Source organism: Lactuca virosa, chromosome 1 (genome assembly GCF_052849685.1).
Source record: "Lactuca virosa cultivar CGN04683 chromosome 1, Lactuca_virosa_CGN04683_v6, whole genome shotgun sequence".
NCBI classification, from domain to species: Eukaryota; Viridiplantae; Streptophyta; class Magnoliopsida; order Asterales; family Asteraceae; genus Lactuca; species Lactuca virosa.
Genome location: NC_136426.1, coordinates 38,453,102 through 38,476,070, shown reverse-complemented (window position 1 = coordinate 38,476,070; position 22,969 = coordinate 38,453,102). Strand labels below are relative to the sequence as shown.

At 35.8% G+C, this 22,969-nt stretch overlaps 1 protein-coding gene across 3 annotated transcripts; it reads right to left on the bottom strand.

The window, feature by feature from the left end:
• Positions 1-12,915: 12,915 nt before the first annotated feature.
• Positions 12,916-17,559, bottom strand: LOC145106521 (phosphatidate phosphatase PAH2-like). 3 transcript variants are annotated; one of them, XM_079043540.1, is made up of 10 exons: positions 17,184-17,557; positions 15,442-17,013; positions 15,114-15,373; positions 14,948-15,021; positions 14,631-14,715; positions 14,445-14,531; positions 14,273-14,345; positions 14,123-14,166; positions 13,881-14,009; positions 12,916-13,369 (listed from the first exon to the last, which is right to left on the bottom strand). In XM_079043540.1, the coding sequence occupies exons 2-10, from the start codon at positions 16,769-16,771 to the stop codon at positions 13,220-13,222; spliced, it is 2,232 nt and encodes a 743-aa protein (XP_078899666.1). In that variant the 5' UTR covers positions 16,772-17,013; positions 17,184-17,557; the 3' UTR covers positions 12,916-13,219. The 3 variants fall into 3 exon arrangements, with proteins under 3 accessions (XP_078899666.1, XP_078899701.1, XP_078899627.1); XM_079043575.1 differs by having other exon boundaries at positions 15,114-15,367; positions 15,442-17,559; XM_079043501.1 differs by having other exon boundaries at positions 15,442-17,557.
• Between the last annotated feature and the right edge of the window lie 5,410 nt (positions 17,560-22,969).

Sequence of the window (22,969 nt, the reverse complement as noted above, 5' to 3'; positions counted from 1 at the left end):
TATGTTATGTGTTTCAGGTACTAGCGAGGATCGCGGGAAGGCGCCGGCATGATCCGTACACACTTATGGAGTTTATGTTATTGAGATTTTGGGACATGTTTTGTTATGACACAGTGGATACATTATGTTTTTGTGATTATTGTGTGATTGAAAGTATGATTTAAAAATGAAAAATTGTCTTGAAAATTACGTCGTTACAAGTTGGTATCGGAGCCTTGGTTTGAGGGATTCGGGTGCATCTTCGGATGAATCTGAACTCAAACTGAGGATTTGAGAAAGTTTTTCATAAAATAAACAGTTTTTCTAAGAGAGTAAAAGATTTTGAGAAAAGCATAAGGAAGCAGTGTGTACGATCAGCCAGCGCCTGAACGGTGATTCACAAAATACCCTTACATTATGTGTTATGAGATATGTCATGATATGATATGCATGCTAGAGTTGGCTAGGTATTCATATTAGGACAAAGTGGTGCTACAACACTCATGAGTGCTCATAAGTTCTGAGTATTGGATTCAACCCGCGCTCATTTGAATCACTTCATGGATTTTATCACGAGTGATCATGAGACGATAATATCTTATATTCTTCAAACCTAGAGATATGAGTTGTTACTATGAGTTGGTTATACATTGATTGCACGAAAACGCATTTGGTAACTCGATGTTATAAAACGTGCCTTTGTGTATGATTCAACAAGTAGTAGAACAAGCCATATGAGTCGAAGTTTATCCATTCCTTTTACCTTCGGGATAAAAGCGATATATGTGGGCCCCTCGATGATTTAGCGATGACACATGTGAGTGCTTGGCCAAGCCAGGACTGATTTGATTTGTTCAATCAGTCGGTCATCATAAATCGAAAATCGGGAAACAACAAATGGACAGAGAGAATGATTATAATCCATGTCTCAGTCCATATGATATCTAGAATGGAGGAATATATGATCCCTTATCTAATGGACAAGTCATTGACAAGGTCAGAGTTCGACAGCGGCTTTAAGAGCTACGATTGCCAGTTAGGTTTTGAAGTCATACTCAATAATAGTTTTAGACTTATCCAAGTGGGAGACTGTTGGATTAATGTCTAAGTCCATAACTATATTTGGTATGTACTTGACCCGACCCGGCATGGTCCATTTGGGTTGCACTTCACCGGCACAATTTATATGGATAGTCTTTTGAGAATAGTATATTAATGATTTATATTAATATATTATAAGTTCTAATATATTAATATGGAATCATATTATTTAATTAGTATTGATCAAGAATTAATTTAGAATTAATTAAGTGATAAAAAAACTAATTAAATATGGACTCTTATATATATGGAATGGGCCAAGTTCATTTAGGTTGGGCTAAGCTTTCATGGATGGTCCATGGAGCTTTTAACCCATGGATCCTATGTAAATGAAAGGTCATGGGTATTAGGGTTTACATGGATGTAACCCTAATCCTCCATAATATATAAAGGGGTCCTTGGCTCACAAAATTGGCACAAGTGTGTGAAAATAAGAGTGGGCCGATTTTAGTGTACATACATATTCTCTCAAGTTCTTCCAAGGTGTTTTGGTGATTTGTGATTCCATTTGAGGCTTCCACACTATTGGGGCTAAGCTCTTAAAGCATGAAGACATCAAACTACATCAAAAGGTATGTCATCTAACTAGAACTTTGTAGTATAGGTGCTTCATAATATGCTAGCTAGGATGAAACCGTGGAATAGTTAATATTTGCATGTATAATAGAGAAAACATAGATCCAAGGTTTATAGGGTTGCATGCACACCATAGGAGTGTTAGAATGCTCAAAACCCAACAGTGGTATCAGAGCCATGGGTTGTTTTCTGTTATATTGATGCAAATGTTTTATTTTCAAGTTGAAAAAAAAAAGGAAAAAAAAACATGACGTTTGTGAAATTTTAAGATAATTACTTGTTTTGTGAAAAACGAATTATTTGTAAAATTTGAATCATTTGTTATATGAGTTGAATTAGGTCAAATTTAGTAAAAGATAAAATGATATGATTATTTTATTAGTTTTAAAAGTTTGATCTGAATGTTTTAAGGAGTTACATATTTTGTCATAAAATTTTGGAGCTCAAAAGTTTTTTTTAAAGTTGTGATCTTAAGGGTTTTTGAAACTTCCATAAGTTATGGATATGAAAGTTTTTTTTTTAAAAAAAATTGATTCAAAATTTTTATGGAGTTACAAAATTTGGTGTTAATGTTTTAAAGAATTCCATAACTTGTTCTTAAGTTATGGAACATGGAAAGTTTCATCATAAAACACCATTAATTCCATAAGTTATGGAATCCAAAGGTTTTCAAGAATTACAAAACTTGCCCTCAAGTTTTGGAATTTGAGAAAAGTTTTTTATGAAAAAAAAGAATTGAATTCTAAAACTCTTGGGTTCATAACTGAAACAATTAATTAAATAGTTTTAATTTTGAGTTTAATAATTGGAATTATGATGTTTTGTTGAATAGTTCAAATTAACTCTTATGGACTTTATTAATAGTTAATTAAAGCGTTTAATTAAAAGAGTATTATTAATCCATAAATATATGGTTTGAGTTTAATTAAATTAAAAGTCTAGTTTAATTAATAGATTAAACCACCAAGTATTTTAAATGTCTAAAATACACCCTTATACTATTATAATATTAAAAGTTTAATATATTATATGTATAAGAGCAAGTCGTCTTACCATTAGTAGGCCTCATTCACGAAGCCGGTCTATAAGGGGGGTATAAGGTTACTGCCTATAAAATGGCAGTTTAATGGGTGTCCACTCTCACTCACCGCTTCCTTGACCGGTGGAGGGTCGTTAGCCGAACAGGTAGGACAAGGACTATAATTCTCCCTTCATTATAAGTATAATGATAAATACTAAGTAACTAAACACTTATAAATTCTCAATCTTAGTTACTTAGGAAAATGTGAATAAGGTGCTAATCCATGAAATTACACTTTGCACTTTGTTTAAGCTGTTAGTGGAGCGTGTGTGGTTAACCGGCACACTAACCTGGACTTAACAAGGTAGGCAAAGGGTAACTTAGTGTTTATCATAGTATCGTTGGAGCGTGTGTGGTTAACCGGCACATCGATTGAGGGGTAAATATTAAGGGTACCAAGTATATTTGCATGGTTACTTCACACCTTGTTTTGTGATCCTCGGCATCCCAGTCACAAAACCTGAAGGGCACACTCGAGATGGAAACATGCCATTGAAAAGTTCAATGAATCTCAAAAGAATCTAGGAGTTTCAAAACCAATTAAAACCTAATAATACATTTCGTTTATCTTGGTGGAAATTGGTGAATCTTCATTCACCTACCTTCAAATATTTTATAGCTTGGATTACGGCATCCCTCTTCCAAGTTATAAAATAGTTTGTTGGGTCCTAGCCTTAATATATCATATTGGGTGTTATATTAAGGACTTAAATCAACTTTACGTGAATTTCTCCCATTGTTGATGTCTGGTTTAGACAACAATGATCTTCCCAAACCAAGCTTTCCTAATGAATATGACTTCCCGAGTTTGGCTCATGGAAGTCATACTTCTCTTCCTCCACCTCCTCCAATTATTCTCCCTAACCCACAAGTTCAAGGTCACTCAAGCCCTAATGGCAAGCAAGGTCTATGTGTGATCACATCTTAGAGATGAAGTCATATATTGACAAGCCGGGAGAGTTGGGTGTCAAAGTCTTGAGAAAGTTGGATGTTCAATCACTTTCTAAGTCACATAGTGAGTTCCTTTAGGACTACTATGAAACAGACTATGACATGAACCTTAATGATCATATCTATTTGCTTGGTGCTGCTGAATCAGCAATGATTTGGAACGATAGTAAAGCAAATTTGATTAGAAGATCAACTTCCCAAAAACTTTATGGACAGTGACAATGGTGACACTGGAAATCCAGAAAAAGCATTCTCTTCCCAATGGAAAGGGATTGGCCATAGTCAACCCGGTTGACCAAATGGTAAAGAGAAAGGCTAAGTCTGAGATAGTCCCATTACCAAAGGGTCCATATGTTTATTTTGCCAAAGGAAGGGGCGTTGATTGCAAAGCTGCCAAATTTACCTAAGGATGTTAAAGTCAATAAGTTTGACTCTACATCAGGTAGAGCCCATTATCTAACTCTGTTAAGTTCTATTCTGAGATCCTCATTACATGATGTGACTGGGTCACATGTTGATGTTTTAAGAATCAAAGAATAGAGAGAAATCTTAAAGGAAGTATATGTTGATTCTGATCGCGAAGGTGGATTTCGATCGCATCAGAATTTTGAGCAGTTGCTTAAGAAGTTATGATATATTGCTAAGGAATAGATAACAACAATTTTCCATGTGGATTGTAAGGATAAGTTTTTCCGCAAAGTTTTAAAATAAAAGAAAATTGTTTAATTTTATTTATTTGAAGTATCCTTACAATGGCATTTATGGAAAATTGTTGCTTATATGATTCCACTGACAGCAATATTGGAAAATGGATTTGATTCTTTCATTTGTGGTAGTGTCTAAATTTACCAAATCAGGAAAGTTCCTCATCACTCAAGTTTCAATTGGACCGAAACTTGGAATCATGCAAGTTGAATAGTATGATGAATGAGAACTTTCAAGCATTGGAAAATCAAGACTAATTACTTGTTCACATGGATGTGTGAGTCAAGTGAAGGACTAAAGGGATCGAGTACACATTCTTGTGCACTGGTCATGTCCACCACAAAGCTCGTTAAGACTATTTGATTTACTAAAGTTTAGTAAATATGGTTATACTTACAAGTTTAAGTATAATTCTGAAACATTGGAAAAGTCTCAATGTATGGCAGAACGAATGGGAAGAATCGAATTAGGCAGAAAGATAAAAGTTTCTCAAATCTGAAAAGATGGGAGAGTACTTTAGTATCATGTTTGTGATCATCTTAATGATTTAGAAATCATATCACAATTAGTCCTCTAAAGGTCATCTTAGTGCATTCTTATGACTAAGAAGAGGAGTCATGAATTGTTGAAATGGTTAGATCAGGAAGATGAGTCATACTTCGTTCCAAAACAATTCTTAGAGTCATACTCCAAGATTGTAACTTGAGTGACATATCTTAAAGAAAGGTTTAAAACACTAGTCAAATGTAAGAGTAAAAGTGTCCTACTCTTGTACATTTGAAATTGGTAAGTTGTGATGTTTTGGATAAAACGAAGACCAACTAAGGCCAATTGTGTGAAGTGTTTGTCTTGATAAAGAATCCGCACTATCTCTTGAATATTTGGCAAGATAGTCTTATATGTCAAGAGGATAGTGGGAGTCTTAAAGATCCTAAAAAGAATTTCAAGAACTAATCAAGAATAAAACCTGAGGTTCTTCACTAGCACACGACTTGAGGTTTATAACCTATCGTGTTGACATATTCTGTGCCCATTCCAGTTAAAGTTGGCTTTGCATAGGAGTTCTGAAAGTTCTCAATTGGTTGCATAACAACTTGGAAGCAATGGCAGGCCCTGTACTGCCAGGTGGCAAGAAGTTAAGATTGCATAAGTTCAGTCCATATGAGTTTGGATTTGTCATTATCCTTGTCTTATGACTATGGTTTTGACGATTCACATGGATAAGAACACATACACCATAAAATCTAAGGGTCATAAGGTTTCTCTCCGATTCATGAAAATGATGGTGAGGAAACACTTCCACCAAGTAGATTTGAAGCAGATGGCAAAAGGTCTAAACAATTGAAACTATGATTACGGCATCCATTTTCATAGTTCTGAAATTGTTTAGACACACATGCATGCTATCTAAGGAAAGGTGTATGATTTTGATAAAGTTTTATCAAAGCATCTCGTATCAGAAATCTGAACTTTGGTAAGAAAGTCAATAAAGTATTGATTTCTAGAAGTCCAGCTGATTTCTGAGTACATGTCAAAGCTAGTGGGAGCATAAGTGTTATGCTAATAATCATCATGTTAGTGGGAGCATGATAATTATTGTTAGTGTTGCAAGTTAGCAATGTTAATTATAGAAAACAAAAGTTTCAATTCGTGAGGCTGCAGGGATTGAAAAAATTGTTTTGCTATAATTAAGGGAGAGGATATACTTCATTTCAGTTCTAAAGGCTTAGATTGAGACCTTAATCATCTTTAGTCAAGAATATATATATGAATTTCATGTTGGATTGGTTCAACTTAAGGAAATTCTATATATTGCGTTCTCAAAATTCGATTATGATTACGGCATCCCTCTTCATAGTCAAATTTTGAAAACATGGCAAATAAAAATATTGTAGCAAAAGACTGGTCTAGAATCATGTCTTTATGTGAGACATCATGAATCGTGTACCATTTGCTTTGGGTACAAGATCGATTGCATGTGCTATAATATTTGTCATTTCTAAATTTTTCCAAATGCCTAGAGGCATTAAGAAGGGAAAAGTTCAAGAATTGGATATGACTAAAATGATTAAGCAATTGTCGAGGACAATCTGAGGTTTACCAAAGATTGGTTGCTCAGGGACAGTTGGAAGTATAGTGCTAATTTTGGAAGGACCATATTGACATATTCTGAAAAGAGGCATCTCTTATTCATAAGTGATAGTCAAAATAAGAATATGGAGTTGTCTCCATAGGTGGAAGTTATCTGTGTAAGATTAGAAAACTTAATGCAAGAAGCATGTCCAAAGCAATGTACTTTGAATATGAGACTTAGTTTCCATGGAGTTGATCTCCATTGGAATACCTTATAATGACTGTTGACAAGTCTTTGTGACTTTGTACATATTCATTACAGGAGGGTCAGTGCATATAAGTTTAAAATCTAAACAGATTTCGATAAATGATAGAAATTTGAAATTCTCACATTTTTCGATAAGGATTTGGGAGTGTGAAATTAGAATCATTGAAATTATGTTCAATTGGTTTATTTCACAAAGTAAGGATCATAGACAAACATAGAGTGCATACTTGGTGTATGGCAAAGCTATTGTTTAAGAAAAACATAGCGTACATGCTTGGAGCATGGGACAACTAGTGTTTTTAATTCAAGTATAAAGTTGATAAAACCGAAACAATGAATAATGAGTAATCAGTATGGTGATAAATAAAAGTGTTTATTTATATTCATAGGGTTTGATACCATATTTGATTCATTTATTCTTGTGTTTCACTTTGCATGTTTTGACTTCCAGAATAACTAAGTCGCTCTTCCTGAATGATTAAGTTATTCAAACCATCCACAGTCGGCCATATGTTGGAAGTAGATATGAATCAAGACTGTCATGGGTTGGTTTGTAGAGGTCCAAGTTGGTGGACAAAGTGGTGCTACAACACTCATGAGTGCTCATAAGTTCTGAGTATTGGATTCAACCCGCGCTCATTTGAATCACTTCATGGATTTTATCACGAGTGATCATGAGACGATAATATCTTATATTCTTCAAACCTAGAGATATGAGTTGTTACTATGAGTTGGTTATACATTGATTGCACGAAAACGCATTTGATAACTCGATGTTATAAAACGTGCCTTTGTGTATGATTCAACAAGTAGTAGAACAAGCCATATGAGTCGAAGTTTATCCATTCATTTTACCTTCGGGATAAAAGCGATATATGTGGGCCCCTCGATGATTTAGCGATGACACATGTGAGTGCTTGGCCAAGCCAGGACTGATTTGATTTGTTCAATCAGTCAGTCATCATAAATCGAAAATCGGGAAACAACAAATGGACAGAGAGAATGATTATAATCCATGTCTCAGTCCATATGATATCTAGAATGGAGGAATATATGATCCCTTATCTAATGGACAAGTCATTGACAAGGTCAGAGTTCGACAGCGGCTTTAAGAGCTACGATTGCCAGTTAGGTTTTGAAGTCATACTCAATAATAGTTTTAGACTTATCCAAGTGGGAGACTGTTGGATTAATGTCTAAGTCCATAACTATATTTGGTATGTACTTGACCCGACCTGGCATGGTCCATTTGGGTTGCACTTCACCGGCACAATTTATATAGATAGTCTTTTGAGAATAGTATATTAATGATTTATATTAATATATTATAAGTTCTAATATATTAATATGGAATCATATTATTTAATTAGTATTGATCAAGAATTAATTTAGAATTAATTAAGTGATCAAAAAGAACTAATTAAATATGGACTCTTATATATATGGAATGGGCCAAGTTCATTTAGGTTGGGCTAAGCTTTCATGGATGGTCCATGGAGCTTTTAACCCATGGATCCTATGTAAATGAAACGTCATGGGTATTAGGGTTTACATGGATGTAACCCTAATCCTCCATAATATATAAAGGGGTCCTTGGCTCACAAAATTGGCACAAGTGTGTGAAAATAAGAGTGGGCCGATTTTAGTGTGCATACATATTCTCTCAAGTTCTTCCAAGGTGTTTTGGTGATTTGTGATTCCATTTGAGGCTTCCACATTATTGGGGCTAAGCTCTTAAAGCTTGAAGACATCAAACTACATCAAAATGTATGTCATCTAACTAGAACTTTGTAGTATCGGTGCTTCATAATATGCTAGTTAGGATGAAACCTTGGAATAGTTAATATTTGCATGTATAATAGAGAAAACATAGATCCAAGGTTTATAGGGTTGCATGTACACCATAGGAGTGTTAGAATGCTCAAAACCCAATAGTTGCCCCGCGATTCGTGACAGGAGAAACCCGTCGAGTGGAAGGATGACTCGACGAGCCAAGAGAGGCTTGAAGGATTCAGAGGACCCACATGGACTCGCCGAGTCGCCCTTGTGCACTCGACGAGTCGGGTCAAAGTTTGACCGTTGACTTTCGTTGACCTTAGGGTTCTGGTCAAGACTGATTTAAGAGAGTTCAGGGGAGGGTAGAATGGTCTTCTACCCAATCTTTAGGGATGAGACTTTGAGAGAATATTGATCGGGGATGTTATTTGAATAATAGGAGGAGGCTAGTTCGGGACGTTGAGCACGAGAGTTTATCCGACTTCATTGAGGTGAGTCTTCTCACTATACTATACCTGGAAGGGAGCACTTTTATTTGCGAATCCTTTTGTTTAATATTCGAAATATGAAAAATCAAAATTTTTCATATTTTATTGCCTTGGACTTGTGCTTTGCTTTTTCGAATTAAATAAAGATTTCATTCCTAGAATTACTTATTCGTTGAGAAAATAACCCACGGGAAGGGCTGATTTGCGGATGAGTAATTAGCATACCAACTCGCTTTCATCCTTCCCGTTCGTGTTCGTAGGCCTTTTTTTAGTTTTTAAGAGGGGTTGCAACCAAGGAGGTAATTCATTATTGTACCTATGTGTGATCGGAAGGTCTTACATGCTATGAGATGTATGAGTTGTATGTTGTTATGTGATATGTATGTGTTATGTATGTTATGTACGATAAGGACCGGAAGGTCAAGATGATATGGACCGGAAGGTCAAGATGATATGGATCGGAAGGTCAAGAGGTTACGGACCGGAAGGTAGATACGGGTAGGACCGGAGGGTCTACCGGGATTCGGGACGGAAGTCCCCTGAGACACATGGATCGGAGGATCCTACAGGGTTATGGCCTGGAAAGGCGTATGTGTGGTATGTGGTATTTTGGGGAACTCACTAAGCATTTATGCTTACAGTTGTTATGTTATGTGTTTCAGGTACTAGCGAGGATCGCGGGAAGGCGCCGACATGATCCGTACACACTTATGGAGTTTATGTTATTGAGATTCTGGGACATGTTTTGTTATGAAACAGTGGATACATTATGTTTTTGTGATTATTGTGTGATTGAAAGTATGATTTAAAAATGAAAAATTGTTTTGAAAATTACGTCGTTACAGTAATTATATCTTCCCCTAAGGCCCGATGCCTTATGATAACTGATAATCGGGTCACGGCCTCGAATAATGAAGCGATTCGAAATTGGGTGTTACATTGTGTGTCTGTTTGCTATATGTATGTGGGGTGAAATAGACCTAGGGGTGACATAGGCCTGGTACAGCCTTGTGTTGACATATGAGATGAAATAGACCCAGGGGTGAAATAGACCCAGTACGGCTTGGGTCGATGCATGAGTTGAAATAGACTCAGGGGTGAAATAGACCCGACATAGCCTTGATCTGTCATATATGTATGGTATGCGGTATTTTGGGGAACTCACTAGGCTTTGTGATTACGGTTTTCAGTTTTGTTTCAGGTACTTCCGGATCCAAGGGGAAGAGATCGGGGTGATCGCATCGCACACACCACGTTGTTCTGCATTTTACTTTACTATGATGTATTTGGATGTTTTGATCATACTTGATTCTATTATGGTTCTATAAACACGTTTGAAAGACGGTTTTTATTATTCTAAAAATTGAAAAAAAAAAAAATTAGTCTTGAATTTTGGGACGTTGCATATGTAATTTATAATCATAGTTATAAGTCGCTACTAGGAACTTATAAGTAATATTTATCAATGATTTCAAGTCGTTATGCTGCTTGATCTACTTTAGGGAGTAATGCCTAGGCTAGATTTAGTAAGGTGTTTAAAGTGAGATTTCCAAACAGTATACTATGTATACCAAACAAACCCTACCTCCGATAAGATCCTACCTAGTTATTCCTTGTTTAGATCTTGAAGTAGACATTGGGATTATTGTGGAATCTAAACCCTTAGGATAATAGACTAAGACTTAGCGTTATGTACATCTAGGTCTTTTGGAAAAGGTGTAACGCGAAGCTCTGTCCGATTCACCAATCACTAGACACTTTTGTCAGGTGAGTTCGTAGTTTCTATCAATATCATAATCTAAAATAAAAGTATTATTTATAAGAAATGATAAATGATTGCATGTATTATTTGTGTTATATGCTATTTGTATAATTAGGATAATATTATTGAATTATAAACTGTATTGGGAATCGATTACCTTTAGTTATAAGTCTTGCCTTAGGTTTAAGAATAAGACTTTTAAAGGACACTTAATTGAAATTAAGTTAGATATTGATTAGGTCTCATGACTGGGTAGGGTGTGTGAGATCAGAACGGAGTGTTTCTCCTATTTCTTGGATGACTAGAAATGGTGGGTCCAGATCACACAACTGGCTGGATCATCAACCAGAGTAGATGCCAACACTTGACTATTCTAGGCAGCCTAGTGAATTACGTTGCTAGCATGGACTTATAACCCATGGACGTAGATAAAATGGGATACCATACTTATCAAATCTCTGAACATTGGTTGCCTTATATGACTTACACTGGCCAAGGACACCCCTAGCTGTGTAGTCAAACAGTTGCTCAAACGATTCATCAGGTTGGGTGATTCCTCCCGATAATTGTTGCATTTAGGATCTGTGAGGATCGATTGGGTTGGGTAGTTGGTCTTAGGTCATATTTTATAGATATTATCCGATAACGTTGTTTTGCAGAAATGATATTATTTAATATCACTAAATTATTATGGGTTTGAAAGCCCTACGTATCTCACCAGGTTTTCCCAAACCTGACTCGCTCATTTTTATGCATCATAGGTAGTGGAACCAAGGTTATTGTAGTCTAGTTAGAATGTTGAGTGGAATAAAGAGATGTGCCTAGTAGTTTCAAGACCTTTTAGTACTTACGTTGTAATGTATCTTTGGATACGAATGATGACATTCTCAAGGTTTTTAATTAAATGAAATAACTTCTGTTATCTCAAAATGTTTTGTTTAACTGGGAAATTCCGCATCTCAATTTTATAAAGCGTAAAGAAAAATGTTTTAATTGGTTCTGAAAAATGGGGGATTTCACACGAACGATGACCTAAAAACTAGCCTTATTGCCATGATTTCTAGAACATGTTGTCTTGAATTCTTGAACGACAACCTGAAAACTATTGCTTTTATTTATCGAACAAATACCTGAAAACTAGCCCCGTTGCTTTGATATCTTGAACATGTTGCCTTGGTTTTTTAAACGATGAGCTGAAAACTAGTCCCGTTGCCTTGATTTCTCGAATGATGATTTGATTTCTAGAACATGTTGCCCGTGTTTCTCACACGACGACTTGAAAGCTAGCATGATGCCTTGATTTCTCGAACGACATTCTGAAAAGTAGCCCTGTTGCCTTTATTTCTAGAACATGTTGCCTTGGTTTGTCGAATGGTGACCTGAAAACTAGCCCATTTGCAATGAAATCTAGAATACGTCTCCTTGAATTCTCGAACGACGACCTAAAAACTCGCCGCGTTGCCTTGACTTGGTTTCTCGAACAACGACCCGAAAGCAAGCCCCGTTGCCTTGATTTCTAGAACATGTTGCATTGATTTCTCGAACAAAGACCTGAAAACAAGCCCTATGGCCTCGATTTCTCGAACATGTTGCCTTTGTTTGTCGAATGACAACCTGAAAAACCAGTCATGTTGCCTTGACTTCTCGAACGACAACCTGAAAACTAGCTTCGGTTGTAATGTGTTCTTTCAGAGGTTGCGTCACCACAATTGGTGAATTACGAACTGGTCACTTGTTTTTAATATTGTAATGTCCTTTATCCTTGTCAAATTCGTGCCAAACCGGCTTCATTTTGGTGAGTTATAGAGAATTATAGCGTCGAAGATTTTTCGACTCGGCTAAGGCCACGACTAGATACGACCAAGATTAACCGGTGACCAGATGACCCAACCTGATGAAACCTAGCCAAAATCATATTTTGCTCAACAACTCGAAATCCATGCACATTTCCTCGATTACGAAAGAAATTTTACTAGTAAATCGATGATTTTGAGCAACTTTCATTCGATGGTTTTTTGTTAGTTCGGAAGTACACGATCACCCGGTGACCAAAGATGACCTAACCCAATGAAACTTAGCCAAAATCATTTTGCCATCCACATGTATTTGTATTTGATCCCATTATTTCTGATTTGATTTATTTTGTGAAGAAAAATAAAATAAAATGAATATTTATTCCAAATTATGGCCACATGAAATAACGTTACAAAATTAAAATTTATTTCTAGTGGTAAGGTAATTAGCTAGATATATGATGTTTTGTCAAGTGTTGAATACATTCTATTCCTTTTGGTTCCTATTCGATTCGCCTAACTTGCTTGCTTGTTGCATTCGGGCACGCATGACATTTGGATTTAACATCGATGGATACATACATCTCTCACCCTAGCTAGTCCACCTGGCGAGATCCTCTTTCAGGAGAGCGGAAGTGTCTGGAAGTTTCTAGAAGTTTCCAGAAGTTATAATCCTCTTTCAGGAGGGTGTATCTCATCGATCTTATCAAGGTTGACCTCCTGGTGCTCAGATTTTGGTGGGAAAATGCCGTTGACAATAGAATGAAGAGAACTATATGATTTTGTGTCATGACAACGGTTTACAACCACTTCCCCCTGTCAATAATCAAAACAAACATGAAAAATAACCGTAAACTGAAATCCCTTTTATTAAATAATATCAGAACAAGTGCTATGCGTATAAAGTGTTGTATAGCTTAAAAAGTACATTAGGCAGAATAGACGAGGAAAATTTTGTAGAAAGTTAGGAGTTAATGGGGAAAGGTCATTTTTCCTAATTTTCTCTTTTTAGTCAATAAGAAACAATCATATATAACTTATGGGATTAAGGGGTTGTTTTTATTCTCATTAAGTATTGTATGTATGTATGTATGGGTAAAGTGGCTGAATGAGTAATGATGTATTATATTCATCCATTTTCACGTGAGGGGAGTTGGGTGGAAAAAATGAGAAAAATAAAAAAAAGGTAAAAGGTTGGTGGCTTAATACATTAAGTCATATTATTTAGATTAAGTCAAAAGAAACAATCAGATTAAGTGCTTAACCCATTAAACTCATTAAGTCAAAGAGAAACATGTCCCCATTAAGAAGGGCTACAAGAAAGTACCTTTGGATTGATGATGAAGATTTTTCCCTTTGGTATTCCGACTTTGAGGTAGCTAAATTCATCGGTGTCTCTATTTCCAAAACCAGCATAGAACGGATTCCAATCATCTGGAAAACACGCCCTAATATCCTGCATATAAATTTCAAAACCTTGTCATGATTATTACTCCATTTATTATTACGACTTTTGCTTTGCTTGTGGTATAAACAAACATAAAAGCTAATCATGAACTAAGAACCAACCGCCAAGCAAGTAATTTTGAATTCGTGAGGAGCTCTACGAATAACTGCAAAAAAAAAAAAAAAAAAAAGTTGAGTAGCTTTTTTTTGTATTTTGTCGTTGTTTAAATTAAGCTTAATGGAATATATGAAAGACTTAAAATTATTACTTACCTTCACGAAATAGTGATGGAAAAAGTCCATCAGGGGAAATAACCACGGGACCTTCGGGTAGGGCCTTTCCTTCCTGCAATTTTATCGATTTAGTAAATGAGAAAAAGAGATTAAAAAAAAAAGTCAAACAAAAAACTCGATTCACTTGACTTTAATTTTATAATTTATTTACCTGCCTAAGGTTGATTAAGAACTGTCGAGTGATATCGGCTTGAGAAATTGACCGAGCACTAAGAAATAGAATTTCATATCCATTTTCCTATATATATACCACAAAAACAACAACAAATTCAAACCATCATATCATATCCCACAAATATTATATCATTTCATTTAACAAGAAAATGAAAAAAAAAACCTTGATAGCTGAAAAGAGATGCGTTACGCCAATATGTGACCAGTCTCTTCCAACCAAAGGCATGAACTGTCCTAGAACATCAGATCTGTAAAATATGATTTTAAATATATATATATATATATATATATATATATATATATATATATATATATATATATATATATATAAAATCTGAAGAAATCGGGAGTAAAAGGATTTTTCATCTTCAATTAATATCGAATCCTATGTTCATTCTACAAACTTAAGATAAATCCAAAAAAGTATTCATGTAACTATAACGAAGAAAGTAGGATACATTTAATTAAATATAATCTTACTTGGTGATTGTTCCATCAACATCTGAGATGACAATGCGAGAATCCCATTTCCACAAGAAAATTCTAGCATCAACCTGAAAAGTATCTGCATATTGTCAGAAACATAACACACAACACAAACAAACAAAAACACATTTCAACCAAAAAAAAAAGACTAGAAACAAACCTGTTGATTCCCTAAAACTGCTGTTGAAAACTTGAAAGTTACTGTGTTTTTTCCCTCTGTAAGATTCAAAGATTCTAACTGTTGGGGTGTTGGTGTAAGCTCTCTTCGCATCTTATGCTGTGACTTTGATAAAGGATCTTTTTCTCCTTCCACCTCTGACCCACAACCAAATTCAGAATCTTTTCGAATGTCCTGTGTAAACCGTTTGCTTCTTGTTTTGTTAAATGGCCAAAGGCTCCAGCTTTTACCACTTGCTGCATCTGAAAACAGTAAGTATTCAACTTCAATACTTCATCAATTTTGCAAGAAATAATTAAGTCATCCTTACCATTGTTTTTATGATCCTTTGATTTCGTATCTTCAGACGGTTGTTTATCACCATCTTTTATGATCCTTGAAGCATCTTTCCTGAGTATGTCCCACTTTGAGATTCCTTGTTTCGAATCAAGTTCATAAAAATTAACACATAAATTTGGTAAAGATTTTGTATGTGGATGTGGATGTGTATGTGTATGTGGTACACCATCATCCTTCAACAATTTATAACTCTTAGCTATAACAGTATCACTTGAACACCTTCTAAGATTTCCCTTCATATCTTTGATAATCTCATGTTCAAATGTGCTTGGAGATGAATCTGACCCAAGATTCGGACTTATAGACAGTTGACTATTTAACTCCAATGGTGATTTGACTTCATCTTTGACTTGACTAACAGAAACTGCAACCACATTACATGGCTTAACATCTTCTGAAACTTTTTCTTGTTGAATACATGCAACTTCTGTGAGACATCCATCTCCAAGTTTTATAGGCTCTTCAACTGTTTCTTGTCCATGAGAACCATTTGATCCATCTCTTAAGCTTTCTTCTTTCAAAATACCGTTTTCCAAATTACCCCCATGCCCTTCATAAATTTCTACAATGCCATCTTTGTCGACTTTTGTTACCATAACCTCATCAACCTGAGGGTTTCTCTCATTATCTTCTGATGATGACTTATTTACAAAGTGTTCTTCATGCAAAACCAAACTCCCCTCCAATTTTCCACCAGTGATCTCATCAGAATCATCATCCTTGTTATGTTGTTCAAGGTTTTTGTTACTTTTAGCAGAACTAGAAAGACTAGTGGACCACTTCATTTCCAAAAGATCTGCTGCAATTTCAGCACTATCTGCAGACTTTCTACCAACACCATCTTCATTTTTCATATTTTTCCTTTCAAGAACAAACCCTAAATTCCTGGAAAAAGGCTGGGTGTTGTTGACATCAGTAAGTGAATTACAGTGATCGAAATTATAATCAAGACTTTTTGACTTAACTGTCCTAAGGCATCGCCCATCTCTATCAGCTTCACCTGAACGCGACTCCTGATCAGAAACTATCTCTTTCCTGAGAAAATAAGCTTCTCCTCTTGGATTCAAATACATATGAAAATCGGCTTCAACCCCATTAACGTTAATGTCAACAACTCTCTCTCTTGCCTTCAAAACTCCTTGAAATTTACCGAATCTAACGTACCATGGAGATGATTTTAAACTACCATCTTGTTGTTGAACCACAACGATATCAATGGCCCCACCAAATGGGTGGAAGGGGCCGGAAACCGTAGAAACCCCCCGGGTGATATAGCTGCTTAACCTGCCTACAGCATACATCTTTCCCTAAATTAGGAGGTCTGAGCTTCATAAACACCAAAATCACATCACCAATTTGAAGAGATTTATGTTATCATCTGAATTCTGTACCTCTACGGATTGCGTATAATAAGCCCTAAACATTTGAATTTCACAGCCAATTCGGTTCTAGTCGATTGTATCGAGATTCAAAACACCCAATTGATCTCCCCACACAAATGTCAAGCTATCTCCAAGAAAAAACGCAAAACCTCAAACGAACGCTAAAAATGGTTAAAGATGAAAAGCTTACGATCAAAAGTTACTAAATTTAGATACATGCAAACAACCTTTTCGACGAAAAACCTCAATGGATTAAAACTAATCTAAGGAACAACCGATATCAACAAAATTGAATTCCTACACAGTTTAGAAATGTATTCTTTATGGATACGATTCAAATGTATCGTAAACAAAACGTTCGGAGATTGATTAGACAATCCCAGAAATTTTACACCCCCAACCTCCCCTGTTTTTCCCGATTATCCTTGAAGAAAATGCAAATGGGCAAAGAAGGGGCTGGGTCAAGACTTCTGACCTCGAGAAAGGAAACAATGGAGGATTGAAAGAGGCACGGTTATTTTGCGATTTGGGTTCTTATTGGATTTTAGTTTGCTTTGTGGAAATGTCGATGGATTGTATGATGGAGAGCATATGTAGTTGATGGACGTTCGAGTTATGTGTTTTGTAATCGTGGGGGAGGGGGCGATAGGAACATAATTGTCCGTCCGATGTTTTATTGTTTCTTAACTGACTCAAACCATTTCCACTGTAGTTTTGTTCCCTTTCAGCTTAAAAATACCCAAACTCTGAAATAATGAAAATAAAGTCTTTTTTATAAGGATTTAGTACAACTATTTATCTCAAACTTTAATGAGAAAATCAGATATATAGAAGAAGTAAAGAGCTGTTATAAACAATTGAAATTTGAGCAAACCCAACGTTTGTATTAAATTAAACAATAAGCAACCATGAAAATAATCATTTTTCTATAACACACCATCTCATATTTTCGTGTTTAAATAGAGTCATTTGGTGGTTGTTTGAAACCAAAGAAACAATTTTTTCTTCACTCTCATATGTTTTAATTTTTCCTCTTGTTGCAGACGGCTTACAAGGGTTCAAGTGGTTTTGAGGAATCACTTATCGATGTTGAATCCCATGAAACAAACAACCAATATAGGTTGAATTTGTTTTAAAGACATTGTATTTAACATAGACCCCGACAACAATTTACGATTTTGTTTTTCCATACAATTATTTTCCTCGCAGATACATCGTCTAAACTTTATGATGAATATAACCAAATACGGAGAATCTAAACTTGATGAAGAAGATGATGAATACATTTGGCACTTTTGGAGAGTGATTTATGAAATTTTGAAATTTGAGAAAGAATTGATAATTTTTAAGAAAAAAATGAATATAGGTTTTTTTTAAAACAAAATATACTAATATAGTCGTGGGGAGGGGTGGAACGGTCGAGACAGTCACCCCGTATCTGAGTCTTTTTCTTGGTACTAAAGCCTCAAGGCGGTGTTCCCATTAGTACCCTCTTAGCATTCTAACAATCAACTACTAATATTTGGATTATTTCATTTATCCTATAGTAAATAACATCGCCCAACCTATAGTAATAACTCTTCCAATGGTACATGGAAAAATACCTCAAAAGGTTGTTGATATATGTGCATAATCATAATTGAATGATGTCACTACCAATTGCCATCTTGATCCTAAGTCTTAACAGGGTCGTACATTCATGGGTACCAATTGCCATCTTGATCCTAAGTCTTAATAGGGCCGTACATTCATGGGTATAGTATACCCATGAACCACAGGGGACTATGTAACACCCATAGTGATACGGGTTAGATATTCTTTGACCTTTTTGTTGAGAAAATGCCATATAATTATTTAATTGTGTTTTGTGTGTAAATTCAATAAATGGATAAGCAATTATAAGTGGATGTTTCGCATGAAAAACGTTAATGTATGTTGAAATTTCAAAAGTATGTTGCTATAAAGTACTTTGATCTTAATTATGAAAATTGGGAATTTTTGGGTATTAGAAGTAAATTACCTCATAATGGGATGAATTAAGTGGCATTAACAGAAACCCTTTTACATTTAAATTGTGATATAAATTAAACGCCAAAATATTAGTGAAATTATATAAAAACTTATTAATTGCATCTTAGGCCTTTAGAAGGCTTTCTATATTCGAGAACATAGAAGAGAGTAGTCACGTGAGCCCGAATGTTTTCTATTTTTATCCTATTCTTTTTATAAAATGTTAAAGATATCATTTAAAATATTGTTACCTTAAAAAGCTTTAGGAGTGTGTATGGGGCAGTTTGGTTCAGTTTTTAGCTAAAACAGAACAATAACCATTATAAATTGTTAATGCATTTTGGTAGCTATTGGGTACTGGTTAATATTGGTTTTGGTTAACGGTTTTTGTCGGTTAATGGTTATAGTTAATGATTAATATTGATTAATCGTAATGGTCGAAAATGAGATAAAAATAGAAAATACTTTGCTATAAAAATTGAAAAACATAAAGTACATTGTTAAAAAAAAGTGAATGATTCGTGTTTATAACCTTAATATAATAGAAGATTAGTATCTCATTTAACTCCAAATAATTACCTTATAAATTTTTAATTCTAAATATAACAACATATCATATATTTAATATTACATTATATTAAAAACATTTATTAATATTATTGGTTCGGTTTGGTTTTTAGTCATGAAAATCATAATCGAACCATATGTATTTGGTTAATCAAAAATAGAAACTGCACCATCTTTTTTAGTAATGGTTCGGTTATTTCGATTAATTTGCTTTTGGTTCGATTTTTCGGTTAATACGATCACCCCTAAAAAACTTTAGACATCACATTTGTAATATCTATATTTTAGATGATAGACATGTATGTTCATATATATATATATATATATATATATATATATATATATATATATATATATATATATATATATATATATATATATATACTTTTCATAGTAATTATATTTTTTTCAATACAATAGTGTAACGTCTGGTTCCTGGTATGTATTTAAATTTATAATTTATTCAATTTTATAAAGCAACTCGACGAGTTGGTGGCCCCGAATCGTCGTGTTGAAATGATATGGACCGCGTATTTTAAGTGACCAACTCGACGAGTTGGGAGGTCTCAACTCGACGATTTGGCTGGAAGAAATGAAACCATAATTCCGGGGTTTTGCACCCTGTTTAAACAACTTAAACCCCACAAGTTGGCCTCATTTCCAGCCTCCATTGTCCTAAACCCTAACCTCGAAACCCTAAGGCACTTTTGAGTGTTTGTGAGCTATTTTGAGTGTGTTTGAAGCCATTGGAAGAAAGGGAAGTTTGGTGATACAAGAAGGAGCTGCTAGATCTCAAATCCTTGCTTCATTTTCGACAGTTTTCTGGTATACAGTTCTAACATTGCTCAATATTTGATTGAATCTCTTTTTGAGTTAGTTTTGAGGCTTTTAGGCATGTTTGGGTGATTGGTGGGGTTGAAGGTCGTCCCAAGTGCTATCTATCCAGATCTTTGGTCCTCTTGAGATGTTATGGCATAAAGGTGTCAATGGTCCTAAGAGCTCCATGCATCCTTTAAGCCTTTGCTTTGGACTTTTAAGCTTCATTTGGCCATGCATGTGAGTAAAGTTGAAGACTTTACGTGACCTTTTAGCCTTTAAGGTCCAGATCTGTGTTCATGAGCTCTATCTTGAAGATATGGTGGTTTTGGATTAAGACATAAGCCTTTTAGGATTAGGGTTTGAGCTTAATGCCTTTGGGGTGGTTCTTAATGGGTAAAGTTGGAAACTTTACCCTTCTAAACGTATTATCAGTCTAGATCTGGAAGATAGGGCTTCGGTTTGAAGAATAGTGGCTTAATGCATTAAATGGGTTGGCTGATCGAAGAAATCGACAAGTTCTTAAGGGAACTCGACGAGTTGGGTTAGGATTGTCCCGATTCTGTTGAAAAAGGAGGAACTCGACGAGTTAAAGGGAAAATCGACGAGTTGGATTGAAATATCGCGATTATATGCTTAATGGAAACTCGGTGAGTTGTAGGATAACTCGACGAGTTGAGTCAACTCGAAGCGTTGACTTTGTCTTTGACTTTGACTTTGGCCAAGTTTGACCATTAAGGGGTTTTGAAATATTGATCGGTATCTAAGGGATTGTTTCTGTTTAGGGGTTGTGTAGAGCTGTTTCCGGGGCCGAGGATTTATCCAGTTATCTTTCAGCATTCGAGGTGAGTTTCCTTACAGGGTTTAGCGGGTCGAAGGCACAAATGTCGGCCCATGTTTATGTTATGTTGATAGAATGCTAGTTGTCTTTGTAACTCTTGCATGTACCTATGTTGATATGTTATTGGACTAAGGTCTGATGTCGGGCGAAGCCCGATGACTATCTATATGTTGTGTATATTACATGTGTATGTGTTTATATGCTTTCCGAGCGGGGCCTGATGACCGGGCGAGGCCCACTGTATGTTTACTGTATGTTTGGTATGTGGTATTTTGGGGGAACTCGCTAAGCTTTGTGCTTACGATTTTCAGTTTATGTTTCAGGTACTTCTGGTTCCAGAGGGAAGAGCTCGGGATGACTGCATTGCACATACCATTGGTTTCCGCACATGATGTTTCCACACATGTTGTTGGAATTACTATTTTATCTATTATTAAAAAAACAAATTTTTGGGATCATGTTTTTGGGTGTTACAAGTTGGTATCAGATCATTGGTTTGAGGGATTCGGGCACACTCTCGGGTGTGACTGAACTTAAATTAAAAACTCGATAGAAAATTTTAAAAGAAAACGTTTTTATAAAAAGAATTTCTAAAAGAGAAAAGGGTGTGGTGCGTGAAATCAGTCGAGCTCAAGTAAGTTATCCCAAAATACCCATACATGCTTATATATGTTATGAATTATGAATTGTGAATCGCAAGCTAGATCAGGGCTAAGGATCTAGGAGGGATGCCTTATATGCCTGTTGTATGAGCTTATAGAATTGTATGCTGGTACTGATCAGTCAGTGGTAGGATGACCTGATTAGGTTATGCTTAGTTCTGTTTACTTGATGCTCGAATGCTGCTTGCTTTGTGCTTTTAGGAGTTCTTGTTAATCTCAGCTAGTTAGTAAGCAAATATGATAAATTACATATTATGGAAATTAAATAATTTCAGAAGGTTAGGTTTAGCTATATTGCGCATCTCTTGTTTGAGTCCAACCGTTGTAGGGAGAGACCTCTCATTCGAAGAATTATCTAGTCTTTGTAATATGTAATTGTATTCGTGAGCTAGTTAGGGAAGGTTAGCATGAGTTCCTTCTGCAACTGATGGCGGATAGTGGTATGGAGTTTGCCCTAGGAAAACCTAGGATGAGATTTAGTGATGGGACCACTAGCTATGAGGGATCTTTTGGTTATAGAGTAACTTGGCTGAGTGAAGGCACTTCTTGAGGAAAGTACGAATAGATGTGGAAGGTAGTATGAGCCTATACTACTGGAAGCAGAGGATCCGTACTCGATTCAAGGAGAGTTGTAATGAAGCCATGGAGCTTGTGTAGTTATGAATTCCCAGATATACGTATTGATGCTTATTCTGATAGTTTTATGGTCTATTTTCAGTATGGTGGTATTACGAGGCAGGCCGGTGGGCAGTTCTGATGCCGGGGAGGGTTCAGGCTCGGGTTCTGGAGCCGGGCAGTTTAATGACCAGATGAGGGAGTTCATCTCGTTTGAGATTAAGCGCAATATCCTTGATCAGACTCCTGTGATTTTTGGCTCGGTCAAGGAAGGTATTCTGGAGATTCTTGATGAGAGATTGAGCGCCTTCTGCGCGGAGATTGTGGCTTTGATTGGGACGTGCTCTCTGACTTTTCGGGAGTTTCGGGCATGTGGAGCGCCATACTATCATGGGCTAGGGATCCCATTGCAAGCAGCAGGTGGTTGGAAGATGTTGCCAACGCCTTCCGTATCAGTCGTTGTCCCGAAGGGGACAAGGTCAGACTAACATCCTGCCTCCTGAAGGACAGGGCTCGTGATTGGTGGGAGGAGGTAGGGCATGCTATAGGGGATGATGATTCTATTGATTCGATGATCTGGAGTAATTTCTTGACCAGGTTCCGAGC

Excerpts from the sequence above, each read along its gene's own strand:
- LOC145106521 (XM_079043501.1), bottom strand. The coding sequence starts at position 16,771 with ATGTATGCTGTAGGCAGGTTAAGCAGCTATATCACCCGGGGGGTTTCT. Across the intron at positions 15,022-15,113 it reads CAGTTTTAGGGAATCAACAG|GTTGATGCTAGAATTTTCTT; the intron begins GTTTGTTTCTAG and ends GATACTTTTCAG. Across the intron at positions 13,370-13,880 it reads TCTTCATCATCAATCCAAAG|GGGGAAGTGGTTGTAAACCG; the intron begins GTACTTTCTTGT and ends GATTATTGACAG.